General features: G+C 41.6%; 1 protein-coding gene and 1 long non-coding RNA gene across 2 annotated transcripts in view; one reads left to right on the forward strand and one right to left on the reverse strand.

The window, feature by feature from the left end:
* MLYCD (malonyl-CoA decarboxylase) overlaps positions 1 to 14,499 on the reverse strand; it is a 19,332-nt gene extending 4,833 nt beyond the window's left edge. Inside the window, exons 1-4 of the mRNA XM_042437541.1 lie at positions 13,682 to 14,499; positions 4,183 to 4,295; positions 3,659 to 3,815; positions 3,218 to 3,367 (exon numbers count right to left, since the gene is read on the reverse strand). Of these exons, the coding sequence (XP_042293475.1) occupies positions 3,218 to 3,367; positions 3,659 to 3,815; positions 4,183 to 4,295; positions 13,682 to 14,260 (999 nt within the window). The 5' untranslated portion in view covers positions 14,261 to 14,499. The remainder of the gene's footprint in view (positions 1 to 3,217; positions 3,368 to 3,658; positions 3,816 to 4,182; positions 4,296 to 13,681) is intronic.
* LOC121914263 lies at positions 11,790 to 18,643 on the forward strand. Its single transcript, XR_006100513.1, has 3 exons — positions 11,790 to 11,944; positions 17,048 to 17,244; positions 18,213 to 18,643. It is a non-coding gene; the product is annotated as an uncharacterized LOC121914263 (long non-coding RNA).
* The last annotated feature ends 442 nt before the right edge of the window (positions 18,644 to 19,085 follow it).

Below are 19,085 nucleotides of genomic sequence, written 5' to 3' on the forward strand. Positions count from 1 at the left end.
TTCTCGGAAAAGAGTGGGATACAAATAATAATAATAATAATAATAATAATAATAATAATAATAATAATAATAATAATAATAATAATAATAATAATAATAATAATAATAATAATAATAATGATGGCATGAATTCCTGAAGAAGCAGGAATGTCTCTAACTCACCTCTTATTCAGCATTCTTATTAAGGGTTAATTTGCAAGGGAAGTCTGGTTGCAATCCTGATTAAACTTGGCATCTATAGATGACACTGTGCTTTTATCATTATCAATTATTGTTCTTAAGTGCTTTACCTTCTTAGGGCAATGAAGAATTATCTTTCAAGTATTCTAAGACTAAGGTTCTAATTTTCAGCAGGAGGAAAACCAAGCATAAATGGTAAATTAGTGGCTTTCAAATTAAACAGGTTAACCATTATAGTTATTTGGGTATCACCTTTCCCTCAAGTAGACCATGGAAAGCCCAAACAATTCGTGCCATTACAAATGCTCAGAGAATACTTCAGCTCCCCTTTCCCTGTTTTATACTAAAAATGGCCAATTTATTCCAGCAGCCATTCAAGTCTTTACTGACAAGGAATCAGCACAGATGTTGTATTGTCAGTTATGTGACTACAGCAATTTTGCACCTTTTGTTGTTGTAGAGGCATCATTTTTGAGAGCCTTGTTAGGAATACCAACATGCATTTGCAATATTATCCTGAGGCTAGAGACAGGGCAAATCACAACAGAGGATTGCATTAAAAAAATTAGATAAAACTGATGTCTTTCCAGTGCATTTGGCCCCTTTGACACTGATTTACCCTTTCAGTCTAAATGGAAAGTGACTCTGTCCACAAAGTTGCAAAATCGTGCTTCCTCTGTTAGTGCTTTTCTGGCCATGGGATACATGAACACTAGAAAACTGTTGTCCAGCGAACCAAGGACACTGCGTTACAAAATCATTGAACTACAGTGGTACTTTACCCCCGATATAGAAAGTATAGGAGGATATTAAAATCCCAAACTATATGTCTTATCTACCAAATACTAAATATAGAAGAGTTTTTACATTAGCTAGGCATAATGTTTTCCATGTTGTTGGAAGGAAAGTTTTGTAATATGTTCATCCAAACGTGTTTATGTTCTTGCAACACAGGTGTGTTGAAAGTATCAAGTATGTACTATTCACTGTACTTTCTTTTTGATTTGCATCTTGACATTATTACGCCACGTCTCCAGGAAAATCCAGGGAGCGCTAACACATTTTCTGTGGATTACCTATTGTCAGATCTGAAGGTTACACACAAAGTGGCATCTGCCATTACTTGTAGGAAATTGATTACAACTAGCAAATAGTTGGAACAGTAATGCACTGGGATTTTTCTTTTAAATGCTATACTGGATATTTTGGTATGTAAGTAGATACAGGCATGTGTATTTAAGTTCCTTTAGCTCTGTCCTTTTGCTGCTTATCACTATATAAAGTACTGTTGTCTGGAAAATTGTACTGGTCTTTGACCATGATAAATTTTTGCATCATGACAATTTGTAGTACTGAAGTCCATTAAAATAACTTCTAGCGCTTTCTCTCATGCTTTCTCTTCTTAAGAAGTCTCCTGACTGAAAACAAAATTGCATACAGCTCAAGAACTCTAATAGTTAACATTTACACCTCTGCATTTCAAAGACTTAAAACATGCCTCCTTACATTCTGACATATCCACAACTGCAATAATTTAACATGTTCTTTTCTTAGGAAATTAAAAGTCACAGAAGCTTGAAATTAAGTGATTTGGAATTAATCAAATAGATGAGCAAAAACAAAGCAAATAATGATATATCTTATTTTCCCTACATTGTTTATTCCCCAGAGGATAGTTGAGATCCAGTCATGAGAAATGTATTACAACACATTAATATCTACGGGAATGAACCACAGTAAATGGAGCAGTAACAAGTAATTTAGTTTGGCATTTAAATGAGCAGGTTGCACTTTTAATAAAGAAAATTCTTAAGTTTTTGATTTAAACTAAAGTTAAGGCATACCTTGCTCACAAAATGAATTTCTCCTTGGACTTGTACCAAAGGGGAAAACTCACAAAACATTTAGTCTAGGTGTTTCTGAGAGGGAACTTGATTCACACAATGGCAGGTGCAGTGGAAAGGTCACAGGGGGATTTTTCACATCCAATATGCATATGTTGTAAGTGATTTCACAACAGGACTCCTGGGTAGCACATTATTATGCCCCAGAACACAATTTTTCAGAATAGGCTACTTAAAATCGTACCACACTGAAGATGTTTTGAAATGTCACATACGTAAGATGAAAGAAAAGTCACCTTGTGGCTTTTTCCCTGCATGAATCGGTGCTAAGTAGTCTCCAAACAGGAGGATCTCAACAAAAGCTTTGGAAGCTACTGCTTTCTTTAAAAAAAAGCATCCTTTCATATAAAGGTTCTGGGAGATTTGTTTTCGAAGGCTTTCTAAAAGCTTCACGAAAAATGTTATTTTTCTTTCTATGCAAAAGCATTCAACAGCAAAATCTTATCTCACTAATAAGCTATAGCTATATATTAGGTTTATCACCTCATTTGTAGTCAACTAGTCCATACTTGCATGCTTCTGAATTTTGTTCTCTCTTCGTCAATTCCCTCCTCAGGGGAAATGGGGAAGGAGGGGCATTTTTCTTATAAACCACTAAAAATTATCTAACTCTGCTTAAGTAAGAGCTAAAATTAGCTAAGAATTTCAGCAGCTGCTAAGAAATAAGTGGATGTAAAACCCTAGCTGACAAGTAATGAACTGGTGGACCAAGAGAATCTGTACTGATTTTCTTTACAAACATCAATTCAACTGAAGCCAAGGAATACTTTTAGATGTAAAAATGCCCTTAGGCACTGTCCAGTGAACAAGTTGAATACTGACTCCTCAACACAGGCCTTTTGAATAACCTTAGAAGGAAGGTCCCATGCATATCGAATTTTTGGTATATCATAGGGTTGGGAACGATTCCTGACATGAATAGCACTGCTGCTAGCCAGTATAAAAGACAACACTGAGTAAGACAGAATAACCTGGCTTTGGTGTTCTTATACTTGAAATGCAATAACCTGTTGTATTTCAAGTATAGGAACTCCAAGAACTATGTCAAATTTCTATTCAATTAGAATACTTACATTGTACGTTGTTTTAAATACTTTAAGTGAATAGTAAGCAATAGTAACTTTTCTACATACCTGCAGTTCCTTAACAACTCGCTTGATAAGGTATGTCCCTAGCTCCACACCTTGAAGGCCTTGTTGAGTCAAACTGATTGAATAGAAAATTGCAGTGGTGATTTTGTTCATATCTTCCTCTTCTAAAGAAGGAATTTCTTTCACAATGGCCTACAGAAAAATTGACATGATTAGAAACAGCTTCACATCCCCCAAAGCAAACGTATCCAGTACAGGCCACAGTCTTGTAAATTGACTTATTTATTCTGCATACATAGCTGGGCTTTTACTCATTTTCAATTCAGCCATAACTCTCCAAATACTATGCACAACATGGTGGTGTTTCCAAAGCAGGTTACAATACCGTACTGGAGGTAGCTGACACTAAAGAGAAACATAAAAGTTAGTACTTCTATGACAGTGGAGTAAGCAGTGACTACAAGTAAATTCAATTAACTATACCTGGATGCTGCTGGAAATCTCGTCTGTAAGTGCAACATGCAAAACAATCAATGGCTCTCCTGGTATTGCACAATGGGCAAAGTAGTAGCACCTTCTGTAAGAACCAACTCGGCGCTTCATATCCATCCAATTTCTAACAGGATGTACAGCTTCACTACTAAAAACAAAATGGGGGGGGGGATTACATTTAAACATACTGTGCATCAGTGATGTCCAAACTTTGGCCTCTCAGGTGTTCTGGACTTCAACTCCCAGAAGCCCCAGCCAGCCTGGCCAGCAGTCAGGAATTCTGAAGTCCAAACATCTGGAGGTCCAAAGTTTGGGACACACTGTTGTACAGACATCTGGTTACTCTTTCATATTAAGCTTCTTTCCTTCACATATTTAGTTATCAAAACATCAATGCAATCTTGAATTTGCACATATACTGTACCCACAGATGACCCCAGAACTGCTTGAACTAAAATAAAACACACACACACACACACACACACACACACCTTTTAATAATTCTTGGCACTTACTCGCTAATCTTCTGAAGTATTTCACAAGGTGACTGCCATGTAACTCGTTCCAAGTTTAGAAAGCCCAAGGAAAACCATTCCGACAGCATGTTCTTTAGCACTCCATTCATTTCCTAGAAACAGAGTAAGAGGAAAACTGCATCTCACCAATTCAGCAGCAGCAGCATAAACAGATACTATTGTGACTACAAGAAGCATTTGTTTTCCATTTGCACAGCAGTAAGTCCCACCCAGGCCATAGGATAAGTGTCTACAGAATTTCACTGAGTCCCATGTGATAATCAATATACATTATGAAGTTAAACCTTCCACCTCTTCCCTTTTTATTTCAAGTATTACTATACCATTTCCCAACCACTCCCAAAGCACTCCATGCTAAAATCACACATTCAACCTTTAAAATACCCAGCAACAATTAGTAGAGTTTAAGCCACAGATTAAAAAGTTCAAAGCTCAAGGAATACAGAGTCTGGTACCTAGTACATAAGCAGACAGGAGACAGATGAGCTTGTCTGGCAAGAGAGCTCCATGTAACTGAGTGCCACTGCTGAACAGATCTTTTTTCAGATTACTACCTGCCTCATTTCAGATAGCAGATACAATACAAATTCTAAGTGCTTTCTCTCAACTGGATTTAGCTTCAAGTTCACATTCTGCGGCTTGCTCCTGTTAGTAACACTGTCGTTGATAACTGCCATCAAGTCAATTTCAACTTGTGACTTTATGAATGAAACCTCCAATTCTCCCTACCATCAACTCAGCTCTTGCAGATTCAGGGCTGTGGCTTCCATGAGTGAGTCTACCCATCTGGAATGCAGTATTCCTGTTTTCCCTACTGCCTTCTATCCTGCCAAGCATTACTGTCTTTTCTAGTACTGTACAGTATATACTCATGTATAAGCCTAGAAATGTAGGTTACAAAACTGACCCAAAAAACCTGAGTCGACGTATACATGGGTCAATGTAAGTAGTATTGTACATTTTAACTCTTTTTTCTTAAAGAACCATCCCCTGATGAAAGGCAAGAGTGTAATCTTTCTTGGAAGCACTGACCCCGCTCTACTCTCTCATCCATCCAGCCTTTAGTATGAACACAAACAGTTATGCCTGCTGGAATTTTCTTTTTTTTTACATTGTTTTCCTTTGCTTAATTCGTTACATCCTTTGTTAAATAACCCTAAGTTTTACCCTTGACTCAATGGTTTGTCAGCCATGCACCCTGGCCATCACAAACGTTCTGATGTGTTACTATTCACTGCAGGAACTGGGTAACGTAATTCCCCTAGGAGATATTTACACTATGCTGAAGTAATGTAGAATTGGCCTACATACATACATACACACACACACACACACACACACACACACACTATATATATATATATATATATATATATATATATATATATCCCCCAGAGCATTATGGCAGATGCATAGGATGAATCATTAAATGTAATGCAACATAACCATCTTTAAGGCTGTTCAAATCTTACATAATGGCCCTTCCACAAAGGAAAAAAAGGGGCAAGGACAATCCAGTCTCTATGCTAGTACTTCTCAAGTGCTGCTCTGGGAGTTTCCTAACCCATTGCAGCCACCATCTGCTAATGTGCTCTGCTGCGCCATTTAAAGGCAATGCAGGATCAAGCAAAATTATAGCTCCCACTTGCCACATGTGTGGAATACGGAGGTGGCAGGAAGATGATGAAGGGATACTGCAGAGATCTTAGCCCTGTCCGTGCTGATAAAATCTCATCATATGATATAGGACCTTGGCAAATATTTTTGTAATTGCCTCTGGCATAATATTTTTCCCCCTCCTACTATAGCAAAGGACGTGAACTGAATTAGAAGTTAAAACCCCCATACAAAGTGCCTGCGTACAGAAATTAAGGCACCAATGAGAACTGTGGTAAGTGACAGCTGCTAGAAGTGATCACTCTTGCCAAAGTCAGATGGAGAACCATTGCTCTATAGGGATATCGGCTGCTAAGAGTTTACCATCAACCAAGTTCAACCTCTTGAGGAAAGGGTTTTTTTGTTTAAACAAGCAGCTCTTCTGTCTGCTTTGGTACCTGAATTTGCTGCAATTTATGGCTAGACTGTGACTGAGCTCAGGAGCATTTCCTACTGCAGCCAGTTAGTGGCTTTCCAAAGACTCCCCTGGAGCTTAATTCTCTGGCACTGCATTGCTGTTTGTTGTAGATAGATTAAACCAAACTTGTTTGAGAAGGGGAGAGAGAATAATTATAACAGAAAAATGCAAAATAGTGGAGATACATCAGTGACCTCAGGCCAAAGCTGAACAGGGCAGGCTTACAGTCTTTCATGATTTTACAGTTAATATTGCCTTCCTTGTTCTATAATTAGGTTGCCAGCAATAGAAATATTATGCTTAACATTCTTTGAAACCGTATAAAAGTGGCTGAACTAAGTGTTTGTAAATTGATTAGGGGGGAAAAGATAAAAGGAAACCATTTTTATATTCATCTGACATTGATCTCAGTTTAAGCAAACAGATACACAAAGGCTTTTTTTTTTGTTACAGAAAGCAACAATTCAACCAGGAGGCATTCAGCTGATGAGACTTTTGAATCAGTAAACTTCCACAGGACATCCTCCTCCACTTGCAGCTTTATTGGAAAAGGAACAGAGCATATTAACATTTTCATGAACTGTGATCTCAAAATAATCTCAGCAAAGCAGAGAAATCTGCCATAGTGCTCTTACAAGAATAAAAACTGGAGTCCTTAAAGGCATACATCAGAGAGAGTTCTCTCAGCCAAGGTAATTACTTCCAAAAGTCCAAAATGAAAGCTTTTATATCATAAAACAACATTTTATCCTTTAATACACTGCACTGCTAGACTCCAAGAATAATATATACCACAGACATTTCATTCTACAGTAATCCAGCCACGGCATTAATTGCATTAGCTCTTTCTCCTACAGAAGAAGACTCCTCACTGAAACAAAAATCAGGGCTTGTGGCAGATTCTAAAAATTCCATTCACAGAATAATACAAGTTTTGCTCCTTATCTTCTACAGTATTCTGTTTCACACCAAGAAGGATATTGCCACCTAATTGTTGTTAATCTTTCCAGGACCAACACCACCATTTTTAGAACTGATAAAGTTATGAAAACTCACAGTTGGAGCAGTCCTTTCTGTATATGAACGGCAGCTGGAACTCCACAAGTGGCACGTAACCCTAACCCCCAGCCCACAAATGCCACCTCATTTACATCTATCTTGCAAAAGAAAGGAAAGAACAGGTCCTCCACACGTTTCTCAAGAAGCAACATTTCAGTAGGATGGTCACTGAAGAAACAACAGTCATGATAGCAGACTAAGAACTGCTAACAGTAAGCCAACAGTAAGATATGTAATAAACCTAGACATCTGATGTTACCAGTTTTAGCATTTTTGTTGTCTGCATAAAGGAAAAGCCAAAAGGACACATAATCATAAGATGATGGAAACGTTTTTATACCTTTTGGGAGGTATGAGCGTCCCTTCCTGAAGCCTCTCTCCATAAGTGAAGATTATACTGGTATGTCCTGTCTTGCCTTCTGGCCTAGCCTTTATGCGGAAAACAAGAAAGCTAAATTCGGTAACATTTGACATCTTCTAGTCTCAGGAAAGTCATAATGGATATCCCCAAACATGCACAGATTATAATAAATAATAATAATAATAATAATAATACATTTTTAATTTATATTTCCCGCCTCTCCCTGCGGATCTTCTGGATAGATGTAAAACTAAATGAGCACTTTTGATAATCAGAACTTTGAATTACTAATTTTCAAGGTACTTTTTGAGGTCAACTATCCTCCTTGCTGGAACATATAGAAAAGCAACATCTCATCATGACTAAGGGCCCATACAGACAGGCCAAAATAAAGCGGCTTCAGGTCACTTTGGAGTATGCTGTTTAAATGATGCATGTGTCCTAAGAGGCCGGAAGCTGCGCCAAAGCCATGCTTCAGTCCTAAGAACTGGAGCACAGCTTCTGGCCTCTTAAGATGCGTGTGTCATTTAAACAGCATACCTCCAAAGTGACCTGAAGCAGCTTTATTTTGGCCTGTCTGTATGGACCCAAAGTTCTCTTTTACTTACACTTCTTGTTATATGACCTCAAGTCAATTCTGTCTGATAATGACTTTATCCTAGGATTTTCTTGGGAAGATATATTCAGATGAGGTTTGACTCTGCCTACCTCTTGCGATGAAAGAGTTTGACTTGACCAAGGCCACCATGTCTAGTAGGGATTTTGAACCATTGTCTCCCAAACAAACTACTATATAACACCAATTCTTCTTAAACACCTTTCATGAATTTCCACAATCCATTAAATAAATCATAAAGCCCAGTAGCTGCTTACTGGTGTTAAGATCTGCTTTTCCCCCTGTTAAAGAAGCAGTCTTTTTCTTCTGTCCACATGGTTTACAATTGTTTTGACCACAGAGATGCTTAAAGTATTATAGACGATGAGACTTTAAAAGGAGCTCTGGGGCACATCACGCTTTGAAAGAAAAGCAAAAATCTCCTTGGCGCTTAAAAAGAGATTGTCCTCCATGCTACCAACACACATTTTTCATACTCCCAGGGAAATTCTTTTTACCGTAACGTCTAGAGCTGAACTTTTGCCGGTAGACATGCCCAAATAGAAGTGCTGCAGCTAGGTCACAGGTATCTATCATCTTCCACAAATACAGCAGGAAGACATTTACTGTTTCTTAGCAACTAGTCACTAAGGAGGCTAGTCATTTTCTCTGGGCCATTGCTCTTGATCCTGGCGAATGCTTAACCTTGGAATACTAACCTTGAACACAAATTTGTCCATATTTTGAGGGATGTGCCTCCTCTGAAAATGTAAAACCCGCCATCCACTGTCTGCATAAAGCAGCGTTCAGTTATTCTGTGGAGGTGCACAGAGCTGTAGGAATAGGTTAGTTCCACTGCTGCTTAGGACAACTGGCTCATTATGGAGAGAGTTTAAATGACCTCAGTCTCAGAGTCATGCAAGTGAGGCCAGCAAAATGAAGGCCACAAATCATGTCTAAAAACATAGAGTTCAGTCATATCCCAACAGTCCTTGTATCCTTGATGGGCAAACCAATCTTATTTATGACTGCAATATACTCAGCCATGCATTACTTAGAAGTAGCACCATCAGGGGGGGGGAAAAGAGCAAATACATGTTCCAAGTGGAAACTACTGCTGCTGACTGTCTCATCCGATAAGCCTCAGATTACAGTGAAATTCTCAAAACAGGGCAATGCAATAGTCCTAACTCACTTTTCCTCATTTACTATCCTACCTTGACTGTACAGAAACATAAGAGTATCGTATTTGTGTGCAGATGAAACTTAGCAAGATTACCCCAAAAGGTTCAAGGAGGACAACCTGTTCTCCTGGCGCATGTGGAAGGACAGTTAAGCTCCACTTGAGTTAACATTCAAGCACAGGGAAGGACAACTTTTCCCCATCCCAATGGCCACATACAATACTGACCATGATGTTAACCTCACATGGTCAAGGGGGCACAGTCATGACAGTGAAGATGGTAACGCCTCTCCCATTGCATAAGCAGTGCCAAACATTTGCTGCGCATCTGATCAAGTGGAAATTCTCCAGTTCCATGTGCCACTTGGAACCGACTGCCCTTCCCACCGCCATGGACTAAAGATAGCAGGTTACATGATGACACTTCTAGAGATTCAGCTTTGCAATGCCATGCTAACATGTGAGAAGTGTGATATTTTAAGATTACATTTCAGGGTTACGCAGTTTGCTCCCGCCGAACTTCAACTACTCAGATAGGAAAAGATGTTTAAATTCTAACACTTATGGCATGGTGGTTGGGCAACTAGGAAGCACCCACACAAGGCAGGCGTTCTTTTCTGCATAGCCCAGTGGTTCTCAACCTTCCTAAAGCTGCAACCCTTTAATACAGTTCCTCATGAGAGCCGCTGGCATAGGCAAACATTCAGAAAGCAGCATCTACACTGAAGCAAATGAAGGTATCAGGCCTGCAGACAAATGGAAATAAAGCACTATGTGCTTTGGTGTCAGAGCCAACTATTAAGATGACTGTGATGTTTTCCCCCCAGCCATGGAAATCAGAGTTCACTTCCAATGCAAGAATCAAAGGCCAAATAGGAATGAAGAAAGCTGTGCTATCTGACCAATATTCTTAACACCAGGCACTTGATGTTTGTAACTGCGAACAGCTGATCATGTACAAACATAAACTGTTCTTGGTGATGCCTAGAAAGAGAAATAGATATTTGGAGGTGTAAATAGAGGGACTGGTACGGGGGGGGGGGGGGGAAGGGCCACTTTATTTAACAAAAAAAAAATACAGGGACATTATATAAACTCCCCCGGCCAAAGTTTTGGTCAAACCCCTTAAACCTCAATGGACACAAGCGCTCTAGTCTCTCATCCTGGAGCTTGTGTCAAAGTACTACATTGGTTAAGTCAAGTATATTCTTAGCTCTGTCGGACGTCAGCATTGTGTGCTGCTCTGATCCTGCTGAAAACAGGTTTCTGGCACTAACCCATAAACTTTGCCCTGGTAAGAGCGCCTGCCAGTACCTTTCAGAAATATCACAGGCGGCACATTGCCATGTGACAAAGCTGATCTCCTCTTCCTACATGAGCATGTTCTGCTCTATTTCCAGTTTACATTCCTACAATGACCTACAGATGTTGAGAGCAAATATGTACCAGCTCAGCCTCTGAAGCCCTTATGTACCATATTTTCTGGCGTATAAGACGACTGGGTGTATAAGACGATCCCCAACTTTTCCAGTTAAAATATAGAGTTTGGGATATACTCACTGTATAAGACTACCCCTCTTCCAACGCACACCAAATAAAAATTAAAAAAACATCAGATTTGATTTCAATATGGTAATTTTAATTCAAATGACATGCAGGTACTTAGCAGGAAACCTTGTTGTATACAAAGCCTGCTTGGATTGATCAGCTCTCCCTGCCTGCCCAGCCCTCCCTGTCTCCAAGACTCTCAGAGCGGTAGCTATTTTCATATTGTCGCATACGGTGGGGATGTGGCCACGGCCGTTTTTGAGCCCCCCCCCCCCCACCATATGCGGTGACTGCAGATTCTCCAGTCTGGCTCAGAAGTTTCAGCACCTGCCCTATAAGATGACACCCGGTGTATAAGACAACCCCTGACTTTTGAGAAAATTTTCCTGGGTTAAAAAGTAGTCTTATACGCCAGAAAATACAGTACTTTTATCAGTATGTTGCAATCTACCTTACTGTCAAATATTTCACCCCACACAACCCAAAACGCTCGGCTCTACCGGAGTTCTTAATCCTTCCTCCAACACTGAATCCCAATTCCTTCACCATTCATGTGCATTTGGATCTGTAGACAGGCTGAGGTTACGTTTGGGTTCTTCGGACACACGAACAAACAGGATAAAACACAGCCGCTTGAAAACTACAATAATAAACTGGAACTGGAAGTATAACTAAATAAGTAAAAATCACAGGAACGGTAGCTAATCCCAGGGCATGGTGACTATAAAGGAGTCCATCTGAAGTGCAATCCCCCACAAAGCTAGGTTTTACTCCTTCACAGTTGGTCACTCTTTTTAAGGGCCTTTACTCATGCTTTTAACAGCAGCAGAAGATGCAAGGCCAAGGAGGTAATGTTTCCCTTGGCATAATGATACACCAGGCTGTTAACTGAAGAGGAACAGAAGTGAATGAGTTCAGAAGGTAAGAAAGTGTGTAAGGCTTAGATCTCAATAGTTTCTAATGGGAGAGACCATACAATGAAAAGGAGGTGTACACCTCCAAGAGCCAACTATAGTAAGAATATTAGTAATAGTAAAAGAATTTATTCAGTCTTTGACCAGTATAATATTAAGAATATTAAAATTCTTAGAGAGGTGTGCTTTCAGGTAAAAAAGTAGTGTTTTGTTTTAAATTTACGGTTCTTCCATTTTCATGGGCCCCAACACCAAGGAAATGGAGTAGTAGATTCCCCCCCCCCTCATTTTCTAATACAAAGTCAATACATTTTAACAGAGAACACAGAGAAACAGAGCGGTTGCCAACTGTCAAAAGGACCAGATGAGGCTGTATCTTTTCACCCTATCTTTCCAACTTGTCCCTCCATATTCGCTGGGTTAGGGGCACAGGACCCCATGGATGTGGGAAAACTGAATAATAAAAAGACTTTGTTTTTACCTGAGAGGACACCCCTCTAGGAATCTCTAGGTCCTCCAGGACAACTCTGTTAAGAAGGTTAAGAGATGACATGATAGCCCTGTTTAAATATTTGAAGGGATGCCATATTGAGGAGGGAGCAAGCTTGTTTTCTGCTGCTCCAGAGACTAGGACCCAATGGAGCTCCAGGAAAAGAGATTCCACCTCAACATTAGGAAGAACTTCCTGACAGTAAGGGCTGTTTGACAGTGGAACACACTCTTTCCTCGGAGATTATAGTGGAGTCTCCTTCTGAGGTCTTTAAACAGAGGCTGGATGGCCATCCGTCAGGGATGCTTTGACTGAGAGTTCCTGCATGGCTGAATAGGGTTTGACTGGATGGCCCTTGGGGCCTCTTCCGACTCCACGATTCTATGATTCTGATTCTATGACTCTATGAACATCTGCCAGACATTGACCACAGAGTTGTGCTGGAGGAGCTACAAATGCCCAGTGGAGTGTTCTCTCCAGGAACCTCTAGGTCCTTTACTGTGACTTCCGGTTAACGTTGGCCAAAGAGTTGCGCTGGAGGACCTAGATATTCCTAGAGGGAACATATTACTAATCAGATTTGCAGAAGTCAAAGCTGCAAATGTGGAAAGGCAAGTGTATACAAAAATCAGGCTTAAACACAAAAGGAGGAGAGGTGAAAATAGGAGAAAGGAATAGCCATGTCCTAAGGCAGGGATGGGGGACGTTTTAGAAACTGAGGCCCAAACAGAGAGGCCAAAATAAAGCTGCTTTGGGTCACTTTGGAGGTTTGCTGTTCAAATGATGGATGCGTCCTAAGAGTCCGGAAGCAGCGCCAAAGCCATGGTCCTGAGGACAGGAGAGCATCTTTGGCGCATCTTCTGGCCTCTTAAGAGGCAGCGTGTGTCATTTAGACAGTGTACCTCCTCCTGGGCTCTGTCTAATAGAAAAGTGGGAATGAAATAACAAATAAAATAATAAAATAAAAATGGAAATAAAAAATAAAATATAATAATAATAATATAAAATAAAAATAAAATAAAAGTGGAAATAATAAACAAATAAATAACAATAATAATAATAATAATAATAAATAAAACAAAAATAAAAGTAAATAAAAATAAAAATTAAAAGTGGAAGGGAGGAAGATCACGAAGTCCTCTCAGAAGTGGAAATAAAAAAATTAAAATGTAATAATAATAATAATAATAATAAATAATATTCAGTTCCAGGCAAAGCCAAGGCGGAAAGGCGGCCTCTCCCTCTGTCCCTCACCCGGAGGTGGGGCCCTTCTGCCTCCCTCTCGGCCAGGGCTTGGACCAGGTCCCTGCGGAGCTCCACCAGGAAGCGCAGCCCTCCTTCGTGGCGGACCAGCTGCTGGAAGAGGCCCCTGTAGCGCGGGGTGAGGCAGTGCCGGAGCCGGTCCTCGGCCTGGAGGAGGCCCTCTCCGCCGCCGCCTCCGCCGTCGCCCTTCCCTTCCTCGCCCACCATCCTCCGCAGGACCCTGGCGCTGGCCTCGGCCACTTTCCCGTGCTCCACGCCGAAGTCCCTGGCCAGGCGGAGGAGCAGCTCTGCCCGCGGACGGAGCCCTTCCAAGGCCCGGTAGTAAGCCACGAACTCCGCCCCGCGCTGCTCCAGAGCCGCCCCGGCCGGCGCCGCCACTTTCTCCCGGGCCTCGTAAGGCGGCAGCGGAGGCACCGCGCGGCGCAAGGCTTCCTCCATGGAGACTAGGCCCGAGCGGGCTTCGGTTGCTATGGAGACGCAGCTAGGCCGCAACCGGCCGGAAGTGCCGAGGGTGAGGAACCGGAAGCGCTGCTGCTGCGCCGCCGCCAAGCAAGAGCCTAAGCGGCGCATACTAAGCCTCGAAGGACTCTAGTCGGGTTCTTTTCTAAGGAAACTCGGGCTTGGAAAAAGAAGAACTGAGAGAAAAGGGGAGGGCCTTCTCTGTCCCCTAAGGAAACCAAGACGCTGATTGGTTGTACGTGCCGTGCGCGTCCAATGAGAATAGAGTGTAGGCGTGGCTTATTGAAGGCGGCCATTTTGAGTGTGGCGGCTACGACTATGTCCCCAGGCTCACCGACATCTTGGGCGTGTCAGGCCTTCGCCTACAGCTCTACTTGGAAGGCGAGGAGAAAGAAATAAAGCCACGCCCACACACGGCAAGCCACGCCCACACACGGCAAGCCACGCCCACTGGTCAGCTATAGAAAGGACTGCTATTTAGGCTGTGTTTACTGAGAATTCTTTTTAATGGGTCCTTGAAAACAACAACAATAAAATGCAGGCCAATGACTAACATCTTCAGCTTCCCCCCCCCCCTGTGTGGTTTTTAACACTGTGGAGATTATCGCACACAGACGGAATAAGGATGGGATCGCTCCTGCATCCCTATCTTATCCATGAGAGCGATTGCGCAAAAGCCTTTAATAACGTAGCACTGATCCTGCCATTATGTCACCATTGAAGCAGTATTGCATTAATGCAAACGCCTATTGATGCACAATGCCGCTTCAATGACGGGATTGCTGTCATTTGTGCTTTCCGCGCCGTCGCCTGAAAGTCCTTCCCGCGATCATAATTGTCCCTTTCTTGAATCGATACCCGGCTACCAAAAAGGAAACCTAATTGTTGCTTGTCATTTATTATTTTAAGTTATAAGTTATGTTTAAGTTATGTTTTATATTGTAAACCGTTTGATTGTATTTTAAGGGGGGGATTGAGGGATATGGACTGTATATTTTAATGTTGTAAGCCGCCCCGATTGCACTGCGTAGAGGGGCGGGATAAAATTTATGATCATCATCATCACCATCATCATCATCATCATCTCCTTTGTCTGGTGAAGAAGCCAGTGGCGCTTCAAAAGCTTGCAACATGTATATTGCGCATTTTGGTTGGCCCAATAAAAGTATCCCTGTCAAGTCAAAGGCTTTCATAGCCGGCATCCATAGCTTTTTGTGGGTTTTCCGGGCTCTGTGGCCATGTTCTAGAAGAGTTTATTCCTGACGTTTCGCCAGCATCTGCGACTGGCATCTTCAGAGAATACTGTGGCTGGCATCTTCAGCATAGTCACATAGCCCAAAAAACCCACAGAAAACCATATAAGTATCACTGTTAAGTGGATTTTGGATGTTATCAGACTTTGCTATATGGCCAACATACTATTGCATTATTTCTGCAGGGCAGGTGCCACCTTTGCAGCCCAGTTATTGTACCTGGGAAAACCTTGGATGGAGCTTTGACTAGTTGCCCAACTGCGTTCTCAAAAGGTCTACTATGCTTGGGTTTGAAGCCATTCATACATGGGTTTCCCTCTGACATTTCTCTTTGTCTGGTGAAAATGTCCTCTCTCTTCTCCCTCCATGCGCACCTCCCTTTGCAAAGGTGCTCCGACTTTACAAAGGGTTAAAGTTCTGTTTGTAGATCCCAGACCAAATTAATTTCCACTGGAACACAGGTCGCCGGAGTCAGATTTCCGAATACATCAGTAATTCTGCGGCAGCCGTCTCCAATTTCCCTGCCTCTGAACATAACGGCAGAAGGGCTAAATTAACAGCTCAGTACAATGGGAACAAAATTTCTGTCGGAGCGTTCGCCTTCTCGGAGGATAAATGACCCGCGGCCCCTGGAAATCAAAGTCCTTTATTACAAGAGGCCTGACATGGAGTAATCGGTTTTGGGAGTGGGATTGTTACATTGTCTACCGGCGACCTTAATATCAACCTTTGGGGACCAATCTTCCCATCCTCTTGACTCTTTGAAATTGAAGCACCATAACTAAATTAGGCTTCGCTGAAGACTTCAGTGAGGCTCATAGGGGGCAACAAAAATGCACCCAACAAAACAGATTTTCTTTGAGAGCAATTTAACGGCTAGGCGACACTGTATTACTGTTGTTCCTCTTATCAGTTCCTTTTATCAGTTGAAAGTTTGGCGCTCTGCTATGCTATACGCATTACCCTTCGACCGTCCCATTTTGGAAGGGACAGCCCTAGTCCTGACCAAGCCTCCGTTGCCCAAATTTTACCGCTGCTTTTAAAATATCCCAGTTTCTCTCTCCTCCTCTCCTTGCCCCCCTTTGTCCTCAGCTTAATTCAATTGCTCCAAATGGAGTGCAAAGTTTTTAAAAAGAACAATGTGCCCTATGTGTGTTGTGTGCCTTCAAGTCGCTTCCGGTAAAGCTATCGATTTATTCTGACTATTGCTAGATGCACACCAAAAAACTTCCAACCCCAGCCAGGATTGTAACAGTTTGATAGGTTTCCCATCCATCCCCACCATCATTGCACTAACAGACTATAGTTTTCCACAATGACCAATGAGTTAAGCCACAAACATACCCATGGCAATACAGAAGCCTAGTGAGATATCCAAATGGTCATGCCTACATGTCAATATGCAAGCTGCTTGTAAATGCACTTGAGCCACCCCTTTCTAAGCAACTGAGCACTTCTAAACCAAAACCAGTTTGGGATATATATATATATATATATATATATATATATATAGCTATGCACATGGGTATTTGAAAATAAGAAGGCATTATTATTACAAAGAGAGACAAACGATGGCTGTGTTAGAGGCTGAAGCAATTAAAGAATCTTCCTTTGACACCTAATTGCTCTTCTGCTTCATTCTCAGAATCAAAGACTTTTATTCCCCGACAATATTCCTGCTTTGTTTTCGTATGGATTAATAAAGACTTCCCGACGCGAGTCAGACAAATGGGATTGTCGGTGAGACGTAAGGCTTGGCCCTCCTCCCTCTCCTCCCTTTCATCCAGGATGGCAAAGCGTTTTATAAAGATGATTGAATATGCAGCAGTGCTTGCGAGTTAGGTAAACACCGTAATTAATACTAATAAGTCTGTCTGATGTGCTTCTCAAGCAGCCGCCTAGTTGACAGACGGATATGAAAGGAAAAGAGGCGGCATGGCTTTCCTTTGTGCGCTATGGGCTGAATCGCAAAATTCAGCCGTTGAGAGCACATGCTTGATGTCATGCACCTTTTTTCATGGTCAAGGAAAAGCAAAGGAAATGGTAGAAAGGACTCTGGGGTACATCTTATAACCTGACAGTGATTCCCACGAAGTAGAATGATCTCTGTTGTTATAAACCTTCAATTCATTTCCAAGACATGGTGACCTTAAGGCACCTATCAAGAGTATATGGTATAGTCATTTGAGCATTAGACTGCTTCCTTGGAGGTCTTTAAACGGAGGCTGGATGGCCATCTGTCGGGGATGCCTTGATTGAGAGTTCCTACATGGCAGAATGGGGTTGAATTGGATGATCCTTGTGGTCTCTTCCAACTCTACGATTCTGTGATTCTATGACTATGACTCTGGAGACCAGTGTTCAAATTCCATCCATGGAAACCCACTTGGTGACCTTTGACAAGTCACACAATCTCAGCCTCAGAGGATGGCAATGGCAAACCCACTCTGAAAAAACATGCCAAGGAAACCCCATGATGGGGTATCCTTAGGGCCCCATAAGTCGGAAATGACTTGAATGCACACAACAACAATGAAGACACCTATCTTGGGGACGTCTTAGCAAGATTTATTCGGTGCAGCTTTGCTGTTGCCTTCCCCTGAGGTTGAGAAAGTATGACTTGTCCAAGGTCACTCATTGGGTTTCCATGACTAAACAGAGCCCCAGACCAATACTCAAACCACTGCAAACATAAGACATTTTCACAGTGGGACAGCCATCTTAAATCAACTTGTGCATCTTGTTTTTTGTTTCCCAGATATCTCTCAGTGCTCTCATTCTTTTTCATTCTCCTCCATCTCTTCCTCCAGATCTGCTAGTTTACCTTTAAAAAAGGCTTCACCATAGAAACAGAGGGAAGACATCAGAAGAACCATGGATTTGACAGAAGGCCTGTTTATTCCTATATTCTGTTCACATGTGGCCACTCTCCTGCGTCTGGATACCCCACCAGCAGAACAAGTGCAACAGAAACCTCATTTCTATATTCACTAGCAAGTGATGTGCAGAGGAATGTTGCCTCTGACACCAGATATGATATGGGGACATCTTGACTGGGAGAAATGGATGACCCTGATGTTCATGAATTCATCTAATCCCAGTTTGAAGCCATTGCTACACCTTGCGACACAGGATTCCGCAGTTTAATTCTGCATTATATGGCGAAGCAATGACAACTGTATTCCTCCCTTCCTTCCTTTTCACTTATTAACAAGAAATAAACAATAATTTATTAAGTAAACATCATTCATTAAATATGCATCATTAAATAAACATCATTTGATACATGGTGCTGGAGAAGAGGAAAACCTCATTCCAGATGGATAGATTCAATCAAGGGAGCCATGATCCTGAGTCTTCAAGACCTGAACATGGTGGTTGAAGACAGAGGGCCTTAGAGGTCTCCAATTCATAAGGTCACCATAAGCAGAAGTCCACTTGAAGGCATCCAAGAACAACAAGCAAGATAAAGTGATCATAGCTCTTACGCACACAGCAGCTATGAAACACACACACACACAGAAACAGGTTGTATGTTTTGCAGCATTCCAACAGTTAGATGAACTGTATGTGTATGTGTTGTGTGCCTTCAAGTCCTTTCTGATTTATGGCGACCCTAAGGTGAACCTATCGTGGGGTTTTCTTGGCAAGGTTCTTCAGAGGAGGTTTGCCATTGCCATCTT

Source organism: Sceloporus undulatus, chromosome 8 (assembly GCF_019175285.1).
Source record: "Sceloporus undulatus isolate JIND9_A2432 ecotype Alabama chromosome 8, SceUnd_v1.1, whole genome shotgun sequence".
Taxonomy (NCBI): Eukaryota; Metazoa; Chordata; class Lepidosauria; order Squamata; family Phrynosomatidae; genus Sceloporus; species Sceloporus undulatus.